General features: G+C 36.0%; 5 protein-coding genes across 12 annotated transcripts; 2 read left to right on the top strand and 3 right to left on the bottom strand.

Annotated features, from left to right (window-relative positions):
• Positions 1–2,133: 2,133 nt before the first annotated feature.
• LOC18020702 (zinc finger CCCH domain-containing protein 46) lies at positions 2,134–5,532 on the bottom strand. 4 transcript variants are annotated; one of them, XM_006403801.2, is made up of 10 exons: positions 5,404–5,532; positions 5,208–5,302; positions 3,981–4,889; positions 3,725–3,889; positions 3,450–3,635; positions 3,302–3,369; positions 2,935–3,223; positions 2,669–2,848; positions 2,521–2,585; positions 2,134–2,440 (listed from the first exon to the last, which is right to left on the bottom strand). In XM_006403801.2, the coding sequence occupies exons 3-9, from the start codon at positions 4,643–4,645 to the stop codon at positions 2,525–2,527; spliced, it is 1,614 nt and encodes a 537-aa protein (XP_006403864.1). In that variant the 5' UTR covers positions 4,646–4,889; positions 5,208–5,302; positions 5,404–5,532; the 3' UTR covers positions 2,134–2,440; positions 2,521–2,524. The 4 variants fall into 4 exon arrangements, with proteins under 4 accessions (XP_006403864.1, XP_006403862.1, XP_024013502.1 ...); XM_006403799.2 differs by having other exon boundaries at positions 5,208–5,276; positions 5,404–5,504; XM_024157734.1 differs by having other exon boundaries at positions 5,208–5,296; positions 5,404–5,488.
• A 1,161-nt stretch (positions 5,533–6,693) lies between these two features.
• LOC18020701 (basic leucine zipper 24) lies at positions 6,694–8,655 on the bottom strand. 5 transcript variants are annotated; one of them, XM_024157795.1, is made up of 5 exons: positions 8,566–8,619; positions 8,414–8,432; positions 8,076–8,265; positions 7,660–7,963; positions 6,694–7,198 (listed from the first exon to the last, which is right to left on the bottom strand). In XM_024157795.1, the coding sequence occupies exons 3-5, from the start codon at positions 8,211–8,213 to the stop codon at positions 7,077–7,079; spliced, it is 564 nt and encodes a 187-aa protein (XP_024013563.1). In that variant the 5' UTR covers positions 8,214–8,265; positions 8,414–8,432; positions 8,566–8,619; the 3' UTR covers positions 6,694–7,076. The 5 variants fall into 5 exon arrangements, with proteins under 5 accessions (XP_024013563.1, XP_024013562.1, XP_024013561.1 ...); XM_024157794.1 differs by having other exon boundaries at positions 8,076–8,260; positions 8,414–8,440; positions 8,566–8,609; XM_024157797.1 differs by having other exon boundaries at positions 6,695–7,198; positions 8,414–8,440; positions 8,566–8,592.
• A 229-nt stretch (positions 8,656–8,884) lies between these two features.
• Positions 8,885–9,840, top strand: LOC18020700 (acyl-CoA--sterol O-acyltransferase 1). The gene is given in 5 exon segments (XM_024157792.1): positions 8,885–8,992; positions 8,995–9,049; positions 9,052–9,191; positions 9,193–9,631; positions 9,634–9,840. Coding segments are annotated over 5 exon segments (927 nt in total). The 3' UTR covers positions 9,819–9,840.
• A 95-nt stretch (positions 9,841–9,935) lies between these two features.
• Positions 9,936–11,920, bottom strand: LOC18020699 (nucleotide exchange factor SIL1). Its single transcript, XM_006403796.2, has 7 exons — positions 11,646–11,920; positions 11,486–11,577; positions 11,257–11,407; positions 11,006–11,133; positions 10,753–10,911; positions 10,480–10,665; positions 9,936–10,385 (listed from the first exon to the last, which is right to left on the bottom strand). The coding sequence occupies exons 1-7, from the start codon at positions 11,863–11,865 to the stop codon at positions 10,173–10,175; spliced, it is 1,149 nt and encodes a 382-aa protein (XP_006403859.1). The 5' UTR covers positions 11,866–11,920; the 3' UTR covers positions 9,936–10,172.
• Positions 11,921–13,613: 1,693 nt separating this feature from the next.
• Positions 13,614–14,953, top strand: LOC18020698 (serine/threonine-protein kinase-like protein At3g51990). Its single transcript, XM_006403792.2, has one exon. It carries the CDS (start codon positions 13,728–13,730, stop codon positions 14,811–14,813), a length of 1,086 nt encoding a protein of 361 aa, XP_006403855.1. The 5' UTR covers positions 13,614–13,727; the 3' UTR covers positions 14,814–14,953.
• The last annotated feature ends 4,561 nt before the right edge of the window (positions 14,954–19,514 follow it).

Raw genomic sequence — 19,514 nt, 5'->3', positions numbered from 1 at the left:
TCAAGTAATTGTTCTATATTAAGTAAAATGGCGACGTTAACAAGAAAACAAAATGTAGTTAGTTTTGGTTTTCTTTTAAAGATTAGTGCATGTCAACATTCCACTGATTGAAGTTCTTGTTTTGTAACTATATAAATTTCGCAAAGAAAAAAATGTTTGTTAATTCGAAAAGTTTGTTGACCACAGCTACTGAACTAAATACTAAAAACTAATAAATTTTGATCGCATGTATCTGCGTTTAAACATGGATTTGACCACAACATATTGAACGTAATACTAAAACAAAATAAATTTAGGCTTGTTGAATAAATGGTGGGTGCGTAAAGAAGAATCGTCATTCAATTGCTCCACACCAATCAGTAAAATGACGTCGCCTTCCAAAATTCGATTCGCTCTTAATATTACCATTATTACTCAAACAGATCTTTCTACTATACTTTTGTAGAAAATGCTATAATTTGAAAAGGAAAGATGTAAGAAAAAATAAGTGGGCCCAATTTTAAGACAATAAAAGGTAATTGCACGTTGTGCTGCATTCAACCCTCTGACACCAACATTTTAATTTTAATTTTAATTTTCTCTCACTCTATATTGCTTCCACTCTCCCAGACACACACTTGCATTCATTAGCTGTGATTCTCACGCGCCGATGATAATCGATTTCAGAAGCCATCAATTATTGAGCTCTTCATTTCATTTAGTTGTAGGTTGGGTTGGATTGGGTAGGTTTCGATTTTTATTTTTATGAAAAAACAAATTACTCAATATCAGTGTGTGCCTGTTATTTTGAAACCAGTACCAGCGATTAACGATCCTACCACCAATTTATTTCATCTCTCACTAGTCACTACCCTCAAAATTAATTGCCACTAACTATTTTTATGGATGTGAATGATACTGTCTTTTTTTTTGTCCATGTTGGAACTGGGAATGGTCATTGGTAAACATAACTTAAGGACGTTCCTAACTAACCAATTTTGAATTTCAGCGTTGCTAGGTTCAACAATGTCTGACTAGGTTTTTTTCAGAAAACAATGTCAGCCTAGGTGCCATACATTTTTTCAGTTATTTTTTAATTAAAAAAAAGATGTTAATTACATGGGAAAGGACATGAAATTGACATTTCACATATCATCTAATTTATTCGTATGTAAATATTACAAAACTGATATTTGGAGCATATTTGTGGAGATGTCTCCATAAAACACAACTTCTGGCATATATCTCCCCACACCACATGGCCTGTGTGTTGGCTCGTGGGATCCCATTTTCTTCCTCTTTTTTTTTTTTTCTATTTCGAAGTTGTTTTTATTCTCTTTGTTTTATACAATAAATTTATGCAATGAGCAAGTCCAAAATGTTTTATAACCTTAAATTAGTTATCTTGCAAACCTTATGGCACCCTTTGCATAGTTAAGTTCTCAGTTTGTTTTCCCCTTTAGAGCAACTATCTTCTCTCTCTTTCTCTTGATTTCTACTGAAACTTTTGTTTTGGGTTCAGAAATGACTGAATTTAAGTCAAATTGTCAGACAGATATCGAAAATCGTTGTATACACACACATCAAATCATAAATGTGTATTATTAGCCCCAAAAGAATTTAGCCTTCACATTCTTTTGATCATAGGGAGATATGATGATGAAATGAAGCACCTTCTTTACAAATTCACATAATAGAAGCGACATAGTTGTGAGAAGACCACAAGTCACAAACTATATTTGTATCTTTGGCAGTCACTCTCCCGCGCGTACCCCACCACACGCCACTGTCCGTGTCCGTCTATGCTAGATCATTAAGAATACACATAATATATCACACATTTCATTTAATTTTGAATATCGATCATAACTTTAGTCTTTACATGCAACATGCCCATAACATTCTTCTTTTTATTTTATTTAAAATCACGGTAATAGCCATGGATGTATCACCTACTCTTTTTACACTTTCCACCTCACAAAGTTACATTTAATAACGAGGACACAAAACCTACTACATGAAATCAAATCTTTAAGATTATAGTTGAAGAAAATATAACCAAAAGTGGACATCTCTGGATTTTTTTTCAAGTTGGAGAGTGGTTAGAGTGAGAGGGTAGCAAACTAGCAAGGACAAGAACAGACTTACTCGCACTTTTCAAACCCAAATTGTAATCCCTTTCTTTTTGTAAATCTTTAGAGAGATTACACTTCTTGTCCTATATATATTTATATATATCATATCATATTACATCATCTTGTGTGGTCCATCACATTACACATTAAAACTAGAGAAATGGTACAACAATCTTCCTTTTTTTCTCTTCTCTATCTCATTACTTCAAATTTTCCTGCTTTATTTTTTACACCTCTGCATCTTTGGTTATTAAGAGTCTCTATATTATCAGTTGTTTTTTTTTTTAACTTCCTCTGTTTTTCTTTTTTCTTTCTCACGTCTCTTCCTGTGACAAAGACACATAAACTATTAACCTAACAAGATTGTTGTTTTATGTTTTACCATCCATTAATCTACTCTTGTTACCTGCTTATATCCCAACACGACAGGCCGGTCCACCTCTCCCGGGTAACATTCCAATAGGCGGTAACCTATTTTAGATTTCATGAAAGCAATGTTAGACACCATTTACTTGATATCAGAAACATAAGAAACCGTAGTTGAATCTTGAAACCTTGGCATTTGGTAGTTGAAAGAGTTGAAGGAGTCAGAGAGCGTAGAAGGACTAGAATTATCGTCATTATCAGAGGAAGGCGACCACAAATCCGATCCATTATTGTCTGCAGAGTCAGCAAACAGAAGCAAATGATGAGCGGACGATGCAAATGGACTGTCCGGCAAGCTATCCTCCAACCTGTAACAATCCGAAAAAACTTGTTGTTATTCAACATCACAGCATCAAGATACACAAAGAACTCCTTGTTCATGAGTACACTCTACCTCTCTGGTAGATTCATTGTATCATCATCAGATCCTTCTTTGGAACTATCTTTCCCTGTCTCTCTTCCTACATATTCTCCTCCTTTCACCGGCAATGGGCGTGGAGATGCGAGTGTTTGGCTAAAAGGATTCGGGGAGAGAATGTTTGTAGGGGAATTGAGTTGGAAATGCTTCTTGACGTCAAGAAGCTGAAGATTCATTAGCCTTCTGTTCTGAAGCTCAAGAATCTCTTCTTCAAACTTACCCCTCCACAACACATCTTGGGCGTTGTTATAAAACCCTCTCCCTCCTGCGCCACAGGCAAAATCAGTATAGAACACGCAAATGGTTATCCTAAAATGACAAGAGCTTTAGTGTTTTTGTTTACCTATAGCATCCCTGGGGCTAGAATCAAGGCCTGTTGGTGACAATTCTCGCTCCGTTGTTTGGTTAGTTCTACACGGAAGGATAAAAACACGATAAACACAATGATTCAAGGAACAATCTAGTTTAAGTACTGATACAAGTTTAAGTACCTGTATTTGTCAGGTACTTTGCCTTTCTCCTTGTAAGGCTTAACAAGAACCCTGGAATCACACACAAAGTGAGGATTCCCTTTGGCGAGAATGCTCTTGACAGTCTCAGGGTACACAAATGTCACAAACCCAAACATCCTCTTTTGCTGATATGGTATCCTCACATCTTGAACTGGTCCAAAAGTACTATACCAACCACAACAACATCTTAAGTCACAAAAGAACATACATTTAGACCAAAGAGAAGGTGTGATTGATTGTGTTTGCAGCATTACCTGAAATAATTTGACACATCTTCCTCCCTGAACCTACTGTCGGCAGGAAATGTGAGATAGATCTGTCTCGAAGCAGGACAAGCCATAGCAGAGAGATCAATCCTTTCAGGCCTCCATCTTCCAAGCTTCTGCAACTCATCTCCTATCATCAAAGCAGCAGCAGCTCTGTCCCCGAAATTTACACAAGTTCAACAACAACAACAAAAAAACACTTTGAATATCTCAAAACAAAAACAGTTGGTGAAAAAGGTCGAACCTTTGAGCATCAGTACTCTGCAAGTTTACGCCTTTTGGAGAGAAAGAAGGCAGAGAAGAGCGAGTCATGAAGTGGTGAGCGAGTCTTGGAGGAACCGAGTTAGACCTAAGAAGCTCGATTCTGCTTGGAGAGCCAACCAATTCAGCTCCCACATCACTGTGGACGAATCTGCAGCTACTTCCGTTTTTGCAGAAGCCTCTAGCGAAATAAGAACAGGGTACACCTCCAAACCCTAAATCGGAATCACCATACCCTAAACCGTCCAAAACGCAGCTACCGCTTCTCGCATGCACAGAGCCCAAAAAATCAGCTCTTGGGTTCACATCATCCATGAACTCGAATTCGTTGGTCAAATCCCTTGACGATCTTCCTCCATTAGCGTAGAAGGGTAAAGAAGCCGGATTAAGAGAAGAGCCACGGTTGTTCTTAGGGCTAATTAACTCCTCTTGACTCCATGTTGGCCTTGAACAGCTCATGAGACCTAACTCTTTCTTGGCCTTCACTATTACAGAGTGGACTAGAGTCTCTGGACCAAAAGCTAGCCTTATCATCTCTTTCTCACCGTGATCTTGGAGAAGGAGAAGACCCATGATCTTTGATGCGTTTTCTGGGTCTAAGGTCTGGATTCGAGAGAGCACAATCCTAGTTGCTTCGTACCCATCCATGGCTTTTTCTCTCTCTTGTATTAGAGTAGAGAGAAGAAGAAAGAGTGATGCTTTTGTAGAGAGAGTGTTTGTTGTCTTGTGTACAGAGAGGTTGTTGTCGTTAAGAGGTCTCTCTGGTTTCTTGTGTTGGATTTTAGTTGAAGGTGTTGTTATTTTTTTTCTTTTTTTCTTTTGTTTTCTAAGCTACAAATTTTATAAACCTATCTACAATACTACCTTCACTATAATTTTTCATCTCTGCTTCCTGCGAAACACCAGCAAAAGAAGAAGAAAAAAAAAATCAAACTTTAAAAAGCAGAAACAGTAGAAAAAGTTATTTATTTTCCTTCTCGCGTGCTTCTAATAAGTTACAAGTGGAAGAGAAGAAGAAACAAAAAAAAAAAATTACACTTTAAGAAAAAGAGTTGGAGAAAAAAACTAAAAACTTTTTCGGAAAAAAAGAAGAAAAGGAAATTTTTTTGCATGCCGAAAATTTCTAATGGAAACAAAAAAAATCGTATTGCGTAGCTTTTTAGTAAACGTTACTAGTTTAGATTGAGGAAGAAAAAGTAATCTTAATTACCTGAAAAAGTCAAAATGATCGACACAAGAATCTCTGTGGAGAACATTATTCAGTACAATAGTGAATTTCCTGCAGGTTACTGACGGTTACTGAACCTTTGGGTAATAGATGAAGAAAGATATGTTAAGATTCTATCACCGAAAAATTGCAAGTTTAATCTTCTCTAGAGAGTCAGAGAGAGAGAAGATTTACGTACTTAAATTGAGTAGATCTGAGTAATGAAGGAAGTTTCTTCCGGATTTGGGATCAGGAGAAAACTCTCTGGTCTTTCTTTCACGAGTGGAAGAAGAAGAAGAGAGAAAGAGAGAGACAGAGACAAGGAGAAAGAGAGACTGTAATGTAAACTGTTTTAAAAGCCAAAAAAACAAAAGATGGTTGCATTGCACGTTCTCTGACACAAACCTTTTTTTCTTGTTCATTTGGAAACTGAACTCCACGCGCTTTACGTTGAGGCGCGTATTTCATACGCGCCGGTGATTGATATGCAGACCAGCTGTATCGCTGGGGTCTCCACTCTCTCCTACTGTCCCTTTCTCGTTTTCATCATTATTTTTGTAGGGACACATTTAACTAAACTAAACCTTTTGTTAATTAAAGGTAATAAACCCCTCAGGTTTCTTTCTAATTGTTTTCTTCTACTTGTAATTTAAACTGCTTTTTATTATCATTTAAGATAAACTTAGCAATTAGGAAACATAAATTTCATGTCATCCAAATTGTCACTTGCCCCCAGCTTAATCTCTGCTACTATTTTTTTTGTTAGTTTAATTGATTTATTTGTTTGGTTAGACACTTTTAAATTTAGTTAGTACTGTTGCAGTACTGCTGAATATTTGATTCAATCATTATTGCATGCTTCATGATCAATCTGTCTTACAAAAAAAAAGATATCTGTCATGGAATATAGGAAAAAAAGATTATCATGTTCAATCTATCTGGAATATAGAAATTGTTAGCTTGTGTTGACCATGTCCATAGGTTTTCTCATTTGAAGTAGTGGAACTATAACATATTTAATTTTGTTTATAGATCATGTTTGACAGAAAAAATAGATTATATAACTTCTACATATTCAAAAACTTTTTAATTTTATGAAATATTAAAACATCAAAATATGAGAGGGTAGGGTTAAAGATGAAAAGACATCATTGTTCTAAATTAATGTAGGGTTAAAAGAATTAGTATATTTCAAAATTTTAAATTTCGAAAGAGCCTTTTTGTAAAAGAAGAATGACCCACAAGGGAAAGCAATGATTATAATAGCTATTTTTTGGGTGTCAAAAGCAGTGGTCTAGTATAGTCACAGGAGCCGAGGCACCTAACACCTCACTCTATGATTATGTGCTTCAGTATTATTATAATCTCTTTATAAAATAATTACCCGAGAAATCTAACATTGCGGCCTGATCATTGACCCATCCATAGATATTTGATTCCCCTGTAAAAATTTACAGGGAAGAATGATTATTAGGTGCAAATGTTTGAAGCAAATTCAATGATTGGGGAAGTCCACACCAATGGATTTTCATATGCCCTCAGAAAATATGATACATACACTCATGTCTGCATGCATACCTTATCCTTATTGGTTTGGGTTTTCACCATACCCACATATATAGAATCTATAAATGGACCCCCAAAGATCTTCCAAGCCCACAATCATCATCATCATACATAGTTACATACAACTACAATCCTCCTTGTCCTCCTCATTTCAAAATCAGAATCTAATCAAATATGTTTTGGTACCTCTAGTTTAGACATATGTGAAATAGACTACAATCTTTGTATATGATGTATCCAACCTCTATGCCCTATTTAAACCGGTATATATGTATATATACAAAGAACACCACAACCTGTAGAGGCTTAACGTGAGAATGGTGGTGAACTCGGAACAAAGGAGTGCATAGCATCAAGTGGTTGGCCCTCATTGCACTCCACTATTGCCGCTTCACACATCACGTTCCTTGTTGCTACGTCGCATTCATCTGTGTGATTACGACCCAGGTCAAACAAAACTTAATCATAAAAGTCCGTTTGTCAAAAATAAAAAAAATATGGTGATGAATGGTATACCATTTATTTACGTCTAAGAGGTTTAAGAACGGTAGTTTTTAATCATTCAAAACACTTACCCAATCTTTTACATTTTTTCAAAGTGATTACAGCATATACGAATGCATATGTTAAAAAGATAACCAAAGAAAATGAAACCATTAATCTACAAAAAAAATTCAGTATTTTATAGTCACTAACCATAAATTCGTTCAGCTCAAGTGTTGACGCTAGTTTATTATTCTGCTATTCCATCATTCAACTATTCATTTAACATACTAGTGATCATCACCGTTCTTTCATATTTATAAGTTATTTACTAGTTCTTCTACTTTCCATTGTGATATTTCCATCAACTTATCAGATTGTAAACCAAAACAAAAGGAGACATCACCTTCTTTGAACACAAAACCAGAGCCGTTGCATTGCTTCTGAAACGAGAAACCACCAAGCTCACCATCAATCATGCCTTGCATCTCTACCAGAAGAGTCCGGAGTCTGATGATTTCGGTTTCCACCATTTCTTGGCTCTGAAGCTTTCTAATCAATTGCTCATTCAGAGATTGCAGTCTCTTCACTTCGTCTTCAAGGTACGCAGTGCGAGCCTTCTTCTTCTCCCTATACTTCCTCACTGCCTCTCTGTTCCCACATGACCGTTTCTTGTTGCTACCGTCACAATGATCATTCTCTCCCGAATCCTTTTGGAAAAACATGAATATATATATACATAAATCTATATAACAAGCCATTCAAATATCTTTTAGAATATATATCATATAAGAAGATAAGAGAAAGTAAGTTATGTATTACAGGGATGATGAGATGAGTGTGAGCGTGGAAGCATGTGTGTGAGTGAGAAGCATCTTCTGGGCCTGGAGGGTTGCAGCTGTGAGTGTGACTACATCCTCTTGATGCTCGATCCCAAACCTCTACTTCTTCCTCATCCATCTTAATCTTTGATTCTAAACTCCAAATCTTCAAAGAAAGCACCTGTTCTGTTCTGGAGTTATAAGGATATTATTAGGTGTTTTTGATTAAAGCGATGATGCTATTAGAGAATTTGTTCCTGATCAACATAGTGGATGAATACAACAGTAGTCAACTACTAAAGATTTTTTACATGACTTAATTAAGGAAGATACGCTTACAGAGAAAAGTTGGTTTCTTCTGAAATCCTTGCCAAGAAAAAAAAAAAAATCGAAGGAAAGAATTAACTAAGAGATCCAAATTCAAACGACAGATAGGATTTGTGATTTTGAGATTACAAGAAAAAAGTAGAGAAGAGCCGATGATGGTTTACCTTGAGACGCTATGACCAGAGAAATTACGATGGAATAAACCTTACGCCAATTACCATATCTTATCGCAATTAAATATTCCAAAGCCAAAAAATAAAACGAAGGAGAGAATTGGTTCTTTAATTAATGTCAATTGTCAACTTTGTTTACGAATAGAAAAAGAAAGAAAGGAAGACTTTTCTCATTGTTTTCATCGATGGCGTATGACACGTTTTGTAAGATTCTGTGTCTGTTTTGTTGATTAGTATCATCTTCCTCTTCTTCCTTCCTCCCGGAGACTTGAAATGTCAGAAGCAAAAAACAAAAAAAAACAAAAAAGAAATGGTGAGTTTCATAAAGGCGTGGGGTTTAGTGATCGTCTCATTGTATTACGCTTTTTTCGTTGCCAAATTGGTTCCAAAAGGAATCAGAAGGCTGATATAGACTGTATCATACAGTTCATACCTGTCTCGCTCATTTTCTTTATGGTTCCTGTACCAATATCGGCATGGCTTTCTTCATAGCTTGGCTTGCTATTTTCAAGCTCTTTCTCCTTGCTTTAAGTCGATGTCATCTCTCTTCAAATTCTAGACTCTCTCTCTCTCTCTCTCTCCCTATTTCCTTAGCTGTTTCTTACTTGCCCATCAAGAATTCAGCTGTGCCCTAAACCTACCACATCACACTCCCATGGATGATCCAGGGAGGGTCCCTTGAATAATACCATAAAGGCGGCTCTTTTTGTTCTCCCCGAGAAAGCCGTATTGACTCTCCACGCGATTCATACCTATTTCGCCCTCGAGCTCATCCCAACTGCTACGGCCACCGTGATTCAAGCAATGTCAGGTCTTGAGCTCGAACCACAGTTCAAACGTAACAAGCTGTATCTAGCGACATCACTTCAGGATTTATGGGGGAGACGATGGAATCTGACGGTCACCGGAATCCTAAGGCCTACCGTGCGCGAACCGACGGTTCATCTGTTCTCTGTCTTGGGGCAGAACTGGTCTCGGGCTCTTGGTGTTTAGGCAATGTGGTTCTTTCTTATAAGCGGACTTTGCACAACGGTGGAGATCACCATTAAGAAAACCGTACCGGAAGGTGGAGATTCCCGACAGAAATCAGTCAGGTTTTGACAATTGGGTTTGTGATGGTGACTGGTTTGTGGCTTTTCTAACCAGAGTTTAAACGGTGCAACATATTTGAGAGGGCTCTTGAAGAGTATGCATCCATAGGCGCGGTTGCAGCCGCGATCAGGAAGAGCATAACAGCATCTTGAGTGATCTCTATTGTGACTTATTTATTATTATTATTTTTATTCTATCATCACTACGACAACATCATAGTCTCTGCAACTCCATCATTTACACGGAACACGAATCAAGCAAATAGTGTAAGTTTATAATACTATACATAAAACCTTGCAAACAGGATATGGAAGTTAAGAAGTGTGGAAGAAAACCTCTCAAGTAGAGACGATAGCATGCAAAATGGATCAGCAGGATCCTCCTAAGTTACACATCTTAAATCTATCTAAGGCAGTTAACTAAATTTGTCGACAACTCCTACAGCTAAAGCTTTTCCCACTAACAAATTAACGCACAGGGAGTTTGCTTTCTTACTAATCATGGGTTCATAAAAGTCCAAGCTTTCCGCGGAAGATCATTTCCACTTCACCACGTAGGCTTTCCACATCTGCAGCATAGTCCCTCTTGTTTTCATCCGCCATTGATTCCTCCAGCTGCAGCTTCATTGTCTTTAAAGCTCCTTCCAACCCGCAAAAGTCTCTGAGAATCCGAGGCTCTATGGATTTAAACTGAAGAAGATTCTGGATTGCTGTGAGAGCCTGAAACATAATTTCAAAGTAGCATAAGTTAGAAGGAGATGTGCACCAAGATTCATAGAGGCAAAAAAGGTCATGGGCCCTGTAAGATTTTCACCTTCTCCTGAAGATCAAGATCAAGCACAACGATCAAATCGACCACGGACTTGAGGAACAAACGATCACTGTATACAGGAAGTTCAGCTTTCTCTGTGTATTGTAGTTGAAACTCAGCCAAATCACCCACTAAGAATACAGCTTTTCGTCTCAGTTTAATATCCAAGCTCCCATTGCTCATTACATCCTGCAGAGTGAAGAAACGTGTTTGGGTTTTTCCAATTCAGAGAATTAATGAACAAAGCCTGATGTGATGTCTTTCTGGTGTGCTCACCTGAAGCATAATGTATCCACGTTCTGCATAAAACATGTCCTGAGCAGCTATGTTGTTCCGTATCAACGCAGAAACAGCAAAGAGTGCTTTCACAGCCTCTTCAGCAGAGCTGGAGTTAACCATCTTTATCAGAGTTGTTAAAGCCCCAAGTTCAAGAACCTGTTACCAAATTCACAAAAGAAGAAGCAAGATTTGTTTCAGATGGTTTCTACACACAGTTCTGCTACGCAAGAACAACGGAACGGAAACAGACCTGCTCTTGAACAAATGGGTTGTTTTGGCTGGCCTTCCCGAGCACCCACGCAGCTAGTTTCCTTACCTCTGGGTCCGAATGGTTAAGCTCTCCAGCGACAACTTTAAGCCCTCCTGATTTGCTCAAATCTGCATTGACAGCAACGGCTGATCAGACTCATGAATAAACCGTAGCCAGGAAAATACACAATCAAGGGAACAAAACTTGTGACTGTATAAGAGATTTAAGAAGAAGCCAAGGATTCAAGTTACCATTTGCATTATCAATAGGTTCAACGAGAATCAAAAGTTCCTGCAAAGCACGGTGACGATCTTCCAGAGACAAGGACAAATTGTTCAAGTCATCTATAGCTATTTGCATCAACTTCGCGTCTGATGGCATATTCAGCTTCTCCACCAGCTCCTGTTCAATAACTAGTTTCAGATTAGATTCCATAGAAAAGCAAGCAGAAAACTAACACCAGAGTCGCAAATTTGTCACCTTTAATTCTAATTGACGCTTCTGTAACTCATCCAGAGACATCTTCTGTGCATCTTGAGCTGCTTCCTTAAGTGTCGCAGGATCCGAGTGACCTACCGGAGATATTCAGAGGTAGAATCAGATCTAGAGGAGAAGAAGAGCAGGGGGAAAGATAATTTACCTATAGCCCAGTGTAACATCCCGTCCAGGGAAGAAAATCCACCGTCGATTTGATCCTGCTCTCCTATTACCACGCCGGAATCTTCTACCAATTCCGCCTCATCTCTCGCAGTGGACCAAACCATTCCCCCGGAGGAGTTAGCTTTCTCAGCACTTGAACGACCCACCATCGCTATCACAAGCAACAGTAACATGCATCGGAAGAAGTAGATCGCCGTCATCTCGTCTTCCCGGCGGCAGGCTAAATCAGTGATAAAGGCTTAAGGTTTTTTCCCGTTTTGCGACTGAGCAAATTTTTGTTTCAGATTTTATACGGAACTAACTACTCCTTACAACGTGTCTAGCCAATAGTTTTATTACACGTCATCTCGTCCATCGTCACCCTCCATCGCGCTAAAACAACAAACTACCACGTGGCAGTATCTTGGCCGTTGAAGCAAATGATTGTGTGATCGTGATGAATAAATATCCTCTAATTAACTAATTTGGATCTAGATTAAGATGTAAGCAAAACCAGTCATATCCGTCCAGAATTTTTTGTTGTTTCTTTTTAATATATATATATAATATATATATATATATTTTTTTTTTTTTGCTTAGATATAATTTTTTTATTACCATAGTTTAATTTTATATAGTAAAGATTTGTATATTAGTAAAAAAAATATGAGTTAATTAAGTTATATCGATCTAGTGTTGATGATGAACTATGCTACTATGTGAATTTAGATATTTACACATAAACATTATATATATATCTATATATATATATGAATTAGATAATTCATTATTTTAGTTGCTTCAAATTATTTTTTAATATTTTATATGTTTTGACACACTAATTCGTATAGATTGTAATTAAAAATGTATAACTTTAATATGCTCTGTTATATTATTGTATAGTATAAATATTTACTAATATGAATATTTGATACTTTAGATCGATTGATTATGATAAAATAAAATAAGATATTTATTTACTATTTGTGTTATTAATTATAAAAATAATATATTTATAATTAGCTAATTCGTTCGTTTAATTGTTTCAAATTATCTTATAACAAATTAACTCTTATAGAATTTTAAGTATAAATACATAATCTTAATCAGTTTCATCATATTATTGTATAATATAAATATTTCTTAACTAAATTTAATTATTAAATATTTCAGATAATTTGAAATTTATATTAAATATAATTAATATTTTAAAAAATCTAAAAAGTCTAAACTAATAACTAATTTTTGGAATTAATTATTAATATAAAATAAAATATTTTTATTTAAATTATATTAATAATTTTTTTAAAAAAAATTGGAAGTATTTGAAAACAAACATTAAAAATATTTCTGTTTTAAGAATAGGGCGTACATTCTGAAATTAGTATTATTAGGTATAAATCTAGTGATAATAAAACTTAGAGGTGCAAGTTTTAGGGGTGGGCACAAAAACCGAATCGAACTAAACCAACCGAACCAATCGAATTTAAACCGAACTGAACCGATCCATTTTTAATATATAACCTATTTGGTTGAAGTTTTTCACAACCCAAACAGTTCAGTTCAATTTGATTTTAAACCGAACCAAACCAAAAAACTAATATATTTATTTTATTTAACTTTTTAGTTAGATCATAATATTAGTTTTTTGAAATATGGTGGAATGTTAAATTTCACCTAAACCAACCAACACATCATTTCTTTTCTTTAAACTGATTTTCTTAAAACTGAATTAAAATTAAACTAAACTAAAACCAAACCAAACTAAACCAAACCGAATTCAAACCGAACCAAACTTATTTCAGTTGAGTTTGGTTAAAATTTTATTAAACTCGAATTAACCAAATCGAACCGAACTCAAACCGAACCCGAAAATAAACCAAAGTGCCCACCCCTAGCAACTTTGACATAATTAAGAAAAAAAATATATTTAATCAAACAAAATAGAATCATGACTCCTCCACTTTCTTGTGTCTAATCAAATGTCCCTTAATTACCAAAATGACTACTTACGCCACCAGCCTCCAGACCTTTCCTTTTCCTTTTCCCTTTCTTCTTCCTTCTTCTCCCTTTTCTCGACTCGATGGGTTATCTCTCCTGCAAGGCCGGATCCGCCGTCGCCATCGTCGTCTCATCTTCCGCATCCACATCCGGATCCGTCGCTAGCAAAGCTTCTCCTCCCGAATCTCCCCCTGAAGACCGCCCCAAACTTCGTCCTTTCCTGCATCGCGACCTCGAAGCAGCCACAGGCGGATTCGCGATCAACAATCTTCTCGGACGTGGAAGCCACGGAAGCGTCTACAAGGCAGTAATCGGTTCCCGTCTCGTCGCCGTCAAGAGGCCTTCGAAATCCAGGGAAATCAGCCGAGAGTTCCACAACGAATTCGAGATCCTCTCGAGGATCCGGAGCCCTAGGTTCGTGAATCTCCTAGGTTTCAGCGCCGATAACTCCAAGGATCCTCTTCTCGTGGTGGAATTCATGGGTAACGGAAGCTTATACGACGTGATTCACTCCGATTCAGCTTTGAATTCCGGTACGGCGATATCGAGCTGGGGAAAGAGAATCAAAATCGCTCTTCAGATAGCAAAGGCCGTACATCTGCTACATTCCCAGGAGCCACCGATCATACACAGAGACATCAAATCGGCGAACGTGTTGATGGATAAGAACCTCAACGCGAAGCTAGGGGACTTCGGATTAGCGATCAGGTGCAATGCGAATGATCAGAAGGTAAAATCGACTCCGCCTGCAGGAACGATGGGTTACCTGGACCCAGATTACGTCACGGCGGATAGATTGAGCACGAAGACGGATGTGTTCAGCTTCGGGATCTTGTTGCTGGAGATAATAAGCGGGAGGAAAGCGATCGACGTCAGATACTCGCCGTCGTTTATAGTGGATTGGGCGATTCCGATGATAAAAAGAGGGAAAATCGGTGGGATATATGATCCGATGATCGGTGCTCCGGTGGACGTGAGCGTGAGGAACCATCTGGGATTAGTGGCGGCTAAGTGCGTGAGAACGTGTAGAGAGAAACGGCCTGGAATGGAGGAAGTGGTTGGGTGGCTCACGGGGTTGACCAAGTCGGTTAGGTCACGACGGTGGGATGATTTGGTCATTGGGAACCCGTGTATGATGGTCGAGACGGTGGGCCGGCCCGTGGAATGATTTTAACTTCCTTTTTTTTTCAACTCAAGTGCTTCGCTTTGAAGCCAATTTCTATTTTTCTTTTTTTTGGATTGGTCAATTTGTTCATTCAACGTATAATATAGTATTCAGATTTTTACTAAGCAGTTCTGTAACATATATTGATGGAATCATCTCGTAAGAGTGTAAGTGTATACTCGAACGGTCCAAAGTCTCCTTAACCCAAAAAAGGGCAACTAAATGTTGCACTTGCTTTGGAAAGCGTATAATGTAGTCAGAGTCGTGCTTATCATAGTGAAAAAGGCTTTCGTCTCAATCCCCATTTCAGGGCCTCCATTTTCTTAAGAGGTGGTTAAGTGGTTTATGGTTGGTATGAGATTTTTTTTACATAAGATGTTTTCTTATTTTTGTTTATAAGAGAGAAAAAAAGAAATAGATATAGAAAATAGATTAAAATTACATTCTCCCAATAGTTTTAGGAAATTGATTAAGATTTGTTTAGATTATCGGCTTTATAACATCCTAAAATAAGACCAAAACCCTAAAGTCCAAGAGAAAAAAAAATTCATAGATTGCTTATCAGATATTGCTGACGATTCCAGTTTCAGTTGCCTTGGCTGAAAGAAGTTTTTCAAAGTTGAAGTTGATAAGGTCTTAGTTGCGATCAACTATGTCACAAAAAATATTGAATGGCTTATCTATCATATCTATAAAAAGAAAACTAGTTAAGGACCTCGATTATGAGAGTTTGGTGAAAAAGTTTATTGAAAAAGAAGGAAGAAAGATTATGTCTTAATTAGTTTTTTTAGATTAAAATTTTATTTTTGAATATTTTATATGATTTTAAAATTATATTATATTTTTTTGTTAGAAAACCTTTTTTTTTTTAAATGAAAAAGGCCCTATTTTTTTAGTTTGCCTTAAGTCCCTATAAACCTTCGCACAGCACTGAATGTAGTGCGAGGATTATTCATGTGTCGAAGTCTCTAAAGCGACAAAAACCAAGACATTATTTTCGAGTCAAGACCAACGAAAACCAAAAATAAAGCAATAAATATGATCATAAATCTACCAAGTCATACACATACTGTCCATGTAAGATTATCCTTGTCTATTATATTAAAACAGAAGCACATTTAGTATTTGCTTCTAAACACTCTTAATTTTTTTTAAGTATTTAAAAATAATTTTAATAATTATTTATATTTAATTTCGAAAATTAGTAATTAATTTAAATATTTTTAGAGTTCCTTAAATATAGGTAATTTAGATTTGATTTGATTTGATTAAAAATAAGAAATCAGATATTAATTTAGATTTGATTTAAAGATTCTAATTTAAATAATTTTTATACTATTAAAAATTTTTATCAAAAATATCTAGAATTTTTGAAAAAAAATAATTCACATATGAAAAATAATGGTATTTGAAATATAAAATATTTATAATGATATAAATGATATGATATTTATGTTGCTTATATAATATATTTACGATTATGATTTATTTACAAATTAATAATAAAATAATAGGTAAAATTCAAATGTATAATTTAAATATTAAAATATATTTTTTAAAATTCAAAATTGTGTTAAAAATATTTTGGTAACTAAAATCACTAATTTTGAATTATATATGTATATCGAAAATATATTTTTCATACAAAATAAAAACATAAAAAAATAAAAATTATTACATACACTCTATAATGTGGTTTGAAAAACCAGTTGTACCCCTTCGTTGATTAAATTTTAGAAAATTATAATGCTAAATAACACTGTTAATACATCTCAAACTTTTAATAAATATTTATATTATAAGGTAATATGAACGGAAAAGTTAGAATTATGTTTTTATAATAGTTCATTTTAAATTAATATTAGCGGACGGGTTAAAATTATATTTTTGTAATTATAATTAATTTTAATACTATAAAAATATATCTAAACACAAAAATCAATATTTTCACTTATTAAAAAATATATTTTTAAAAATAATTATATCTAAACTCAAAAACACAAATTATATTACAAAATTCGTTAAACAATAAAACATATTTCCGTGCGGATGCACAGAGTTAGAATCTAGTTATACTTAAACAAGCACCAGCATCTTTATAATAAGTTTTAATTAATTAGGCGAAATCTTTATGATATTGTTGAACGAAAGTTACGTAATTGCCCGCATCTACTTGGCTGTATCTGCATTGCACGAAGGGGTAGAATCAAGATTTAGAAAACCACGTGATATATCCCACGGAGAACATATATGCGACAATATCTTTATCTAACCCTAATACATTTTTTTTTCTTTTTCTTAGAGTCGCGAAATTCGTCGCTCGAATTGTTTTTGTCTTTTTACCTGGAGGATTAGATCTGATTAATGTTTTCTGTTTGTTCGTTTGGTAATCATTTTAGCGTTATAATGTCCATTTTTGTATGGAAACCTCTCGCAGATGATGATATAACAGTCGTCTACTGGGACGTGGTGGATTTCCCAATCCCTGATGGTCAAAATCTCTTTTCAGTTCGTCAGAAAATCAAAGAAAGTTTAGAGAGAGAGAGAGAGGGCGTTTATGGTAGCATTGAAATCGATGCTTATGATAGGGTGCAACCGCCTCCAGTTTATGACCACTTTGATGCAGCCGGAATTATTTTCACATATGGATCGGATGATAAAACTGTGAGGCTTAATCGTATGTATTATGACATGGTTACGTGGACGTTCGATAATATTGAAGAACCGGACGGGGCAGGTGATAATAAAAATATCATGGTAATTGCAAAAGACATCCCAAGGGAAGGGAACATGGGACATGTTCTCGATACTATGGATGAACTTGGTTTCGGTGTTTTCTTAGTAGTGCCTGATGGCACCTGCCCACCGCCTTTTCATGATGTATGCTTTATTTGGCATTGGTCAAGCCTTTGGAATGGAAATTATGCTATCAACAGTGATGTGTCCTTGTACGTACGTGGCTGAAATTAAACGAGAACAAGCGGTGGGGGTTAAGTCAGCTGCTTTTGAAACGTCAAAGTGAAACTGATGATGATGATAATTCCGTTGCGAAACGTCAGAGAGAAACTGATGATGCTGAAACCTCCAAGAGAAACTGATGTTGATTCTGAGCTTAATTAGTGTTGTTTCAAGTTTGGTCTGGTGCTTTTCTTGTGATCTTGTTCTTTCGTTTGGCATGTCCTAGCTAGTCATTATTCTTTATTGATTAATTGCTCATTTGTCTTTTTGGATGGTTTCATTGTTTTTTGTAGACCTGGGAAAGCCTCACGGCCTGGTGGTCGTTCCTACTATAGACATGTTAGTGCAAGTATAAAGGGTCTGATCAGTCCAGCTTTTTTGTTGAATTTATATAAGGCTTCGAGAAAGTTAGGAGTATTAAGTTGGCTTTGCAGCACTGGCAGAGGCAGTAAGAATATTCTTGTACAATGGCCTTAATTTTGCTGTGGCTATAATTTTTTTGTGTGTAAAGTCATACATAAATATTCTTAGCTTAAACAGAATGGCCACAATCTGCAATTCTATTATCATGCAATTGGCATCAGGGGTATGAAGTGGTGACACAAAAGAAGAATGGGAAACTATAAGCAAAGTAGGATAGTTCTCAGACACAAAAGAATAAAACTTAGGGGGAACTTTCAACATTCTAGTTTTTTCTTGCTGGAGGAGCTACATTTATCTGCTGGAAGAACTGGTTTTGTTCAGGTAAGAACTGTTGTTGACGATGGTGTTGTTAATTCAGGTAAAAGGAAGGATTTCCCTTAATTGGGTTTGTTCCTCAGTCATATATATTCTTATGCAAAAGAAGAGAATTAATACTTTGCTAAAACTGCGATCGTATTATTAAGTTTTTAACTTCTTTGGATGATCTTACGTTTCAGGCAGTTTGGCCTCATAGTGGACATAATCTACCAACAGAGATTTTTTCAGGAATTCTCGAATAAAAAATGTTTAAAGAAAATAATGCTCAATTTCTTTTTTTTGGACAACATAGATTATATAGTTCACGTCTGCTATATATACAATTAAAACATATGTGAAGCTTCAAGGGTAGAATCGAGATTTAGCTTACCATGCACGTCATGAGATCCAACGGCTGAAAAGAAAGTAGTTTCTTGGAGAACATATGCTACAAGATCATGACCGTTAAATGAGAGTCTCTCGGCCTCCGCAGCTACCATGTCCATTGAAGTATGAGGACAGGTTTTTGGCCCAGTATCCTAAGCATTTCTGTTAAAAAATAAATGAAAATGCCCAAAAACTAAATATATAAGACCATGATTATCGGTAGTTTCTTGTAAGTTTCTTCTAATTTAATGAGTTTTTTTTTAATTGAATTAATGGAGTTAAATACAGAGATCGATCCTTATTTAAGGATTTTAAGGATCGATCCTAGCAGATGAAGTGGCAGAGTTTGGTTGGTTCTCTTCAACATTTTCTCTCTCTCCTATTTTTTCGTCGTCTTCTTGTTTCTCTATACGAATCACAGTGACGCCATTTTTTGTTTTCTGTCTGATTCTTCTCCACCATTTTCGATATTCCTCTGATTCCTCTCCACCATTTCCATGATTTTCCGTCGTTTCTCTTCTCCAACATGAACGACGACGCGAACGGAGGTAATCAGAGGAGAAGAGCTCGTCGATCTGAGAAGACGATCGGTCAACGTCACCATCAAACAAACAAACCTCGAACAACGAAGCACAGGCT

Source organism: Eutrema salsugineum, unplaced genomic scaffold (assembly GCF_000478725.1).
Source record: "Eutrema salsugineum unplaced genomic scaffold, Eutsalg1_0 scaffold_16, whole genome shotgun sequence".
NCBI lineage: Eukaryota > Viridiplantae > Streptophyta > Magnoliopsida > Brassicales > Brassicaceae > Eutrema > Eutrema salsugineum.
This window is presented reverse-complemented; position numbering and strand designations above follow the sequence as displayed.

Coding starts and splice junctions, on each gene's coding strand:
- LOC18020699 (XM_006403796.2), bottom strand. CDS start 11,865: ATGACGGCGATCTACTTCTTCCGATGCATGTTACTGTTGCTTGTGATA. Junction 10,666..10,752: donor GTGGATACATTATGCTTCAG/GTGAGCACACCA, acceptor TTCACTCTGCAG/GATGTAATGAGCAATGGGAG. Junction 10,386..10,479: donor ATCTTGATCTTCAGGAGAAG/GTGAAAATCTTA, acceptor ATTATGTTTCAG/GCTCTCACAGCAATCCAGAA.
- LOC18020702 (XM_006403801.2), bottom strand. CDS start 4,645: ATGGATGGGTACGAAGCAACTAGGATTGTGCTCTCTCGAATCCAGACC. Junction 3,224..3,301: donor TAGCCCCAGGGATGCTATAG/GTAAACAAAAAC, acceptor CCTGTGGCGCAG/GAGGGAGAGGGTTTTATAAC. Junction 2,586..2,668: donor TTCAACTACCAAATGCCAAG/GTTTCAAGATTC, acceptor AATCTAAAATAG/GTTACCGCCTATTGGAATGT.
- LOC18020701 (XM_024157793.1), bottom strand. CDS start 8,213: ATGGATGAGGAAGAAGTAGAGGTTTGGGATCGAGCATCAAGAGGATGT. Junction 7,964..8,075: donor ACACTCATCTCATCATCCCT/GTAATACATAAC, acceptor TTTTTCCAAAAG/GATTCGGGAGAGAATGATCA. Junction 7,199..7,659: donor TGGTTTTGTGTTCAAAGAAG/GTGATGTCTCCT, acceptor GTAATCACACAG/ATGAATGCGACGTAGCAACA.
- LOC18020698 (XM_006403792.2), top strand. CDS start 13,728: ATGGGTTATCTCTCCTGCAAGGCCGGATCCGCCGTCGCCATCGTCGTC.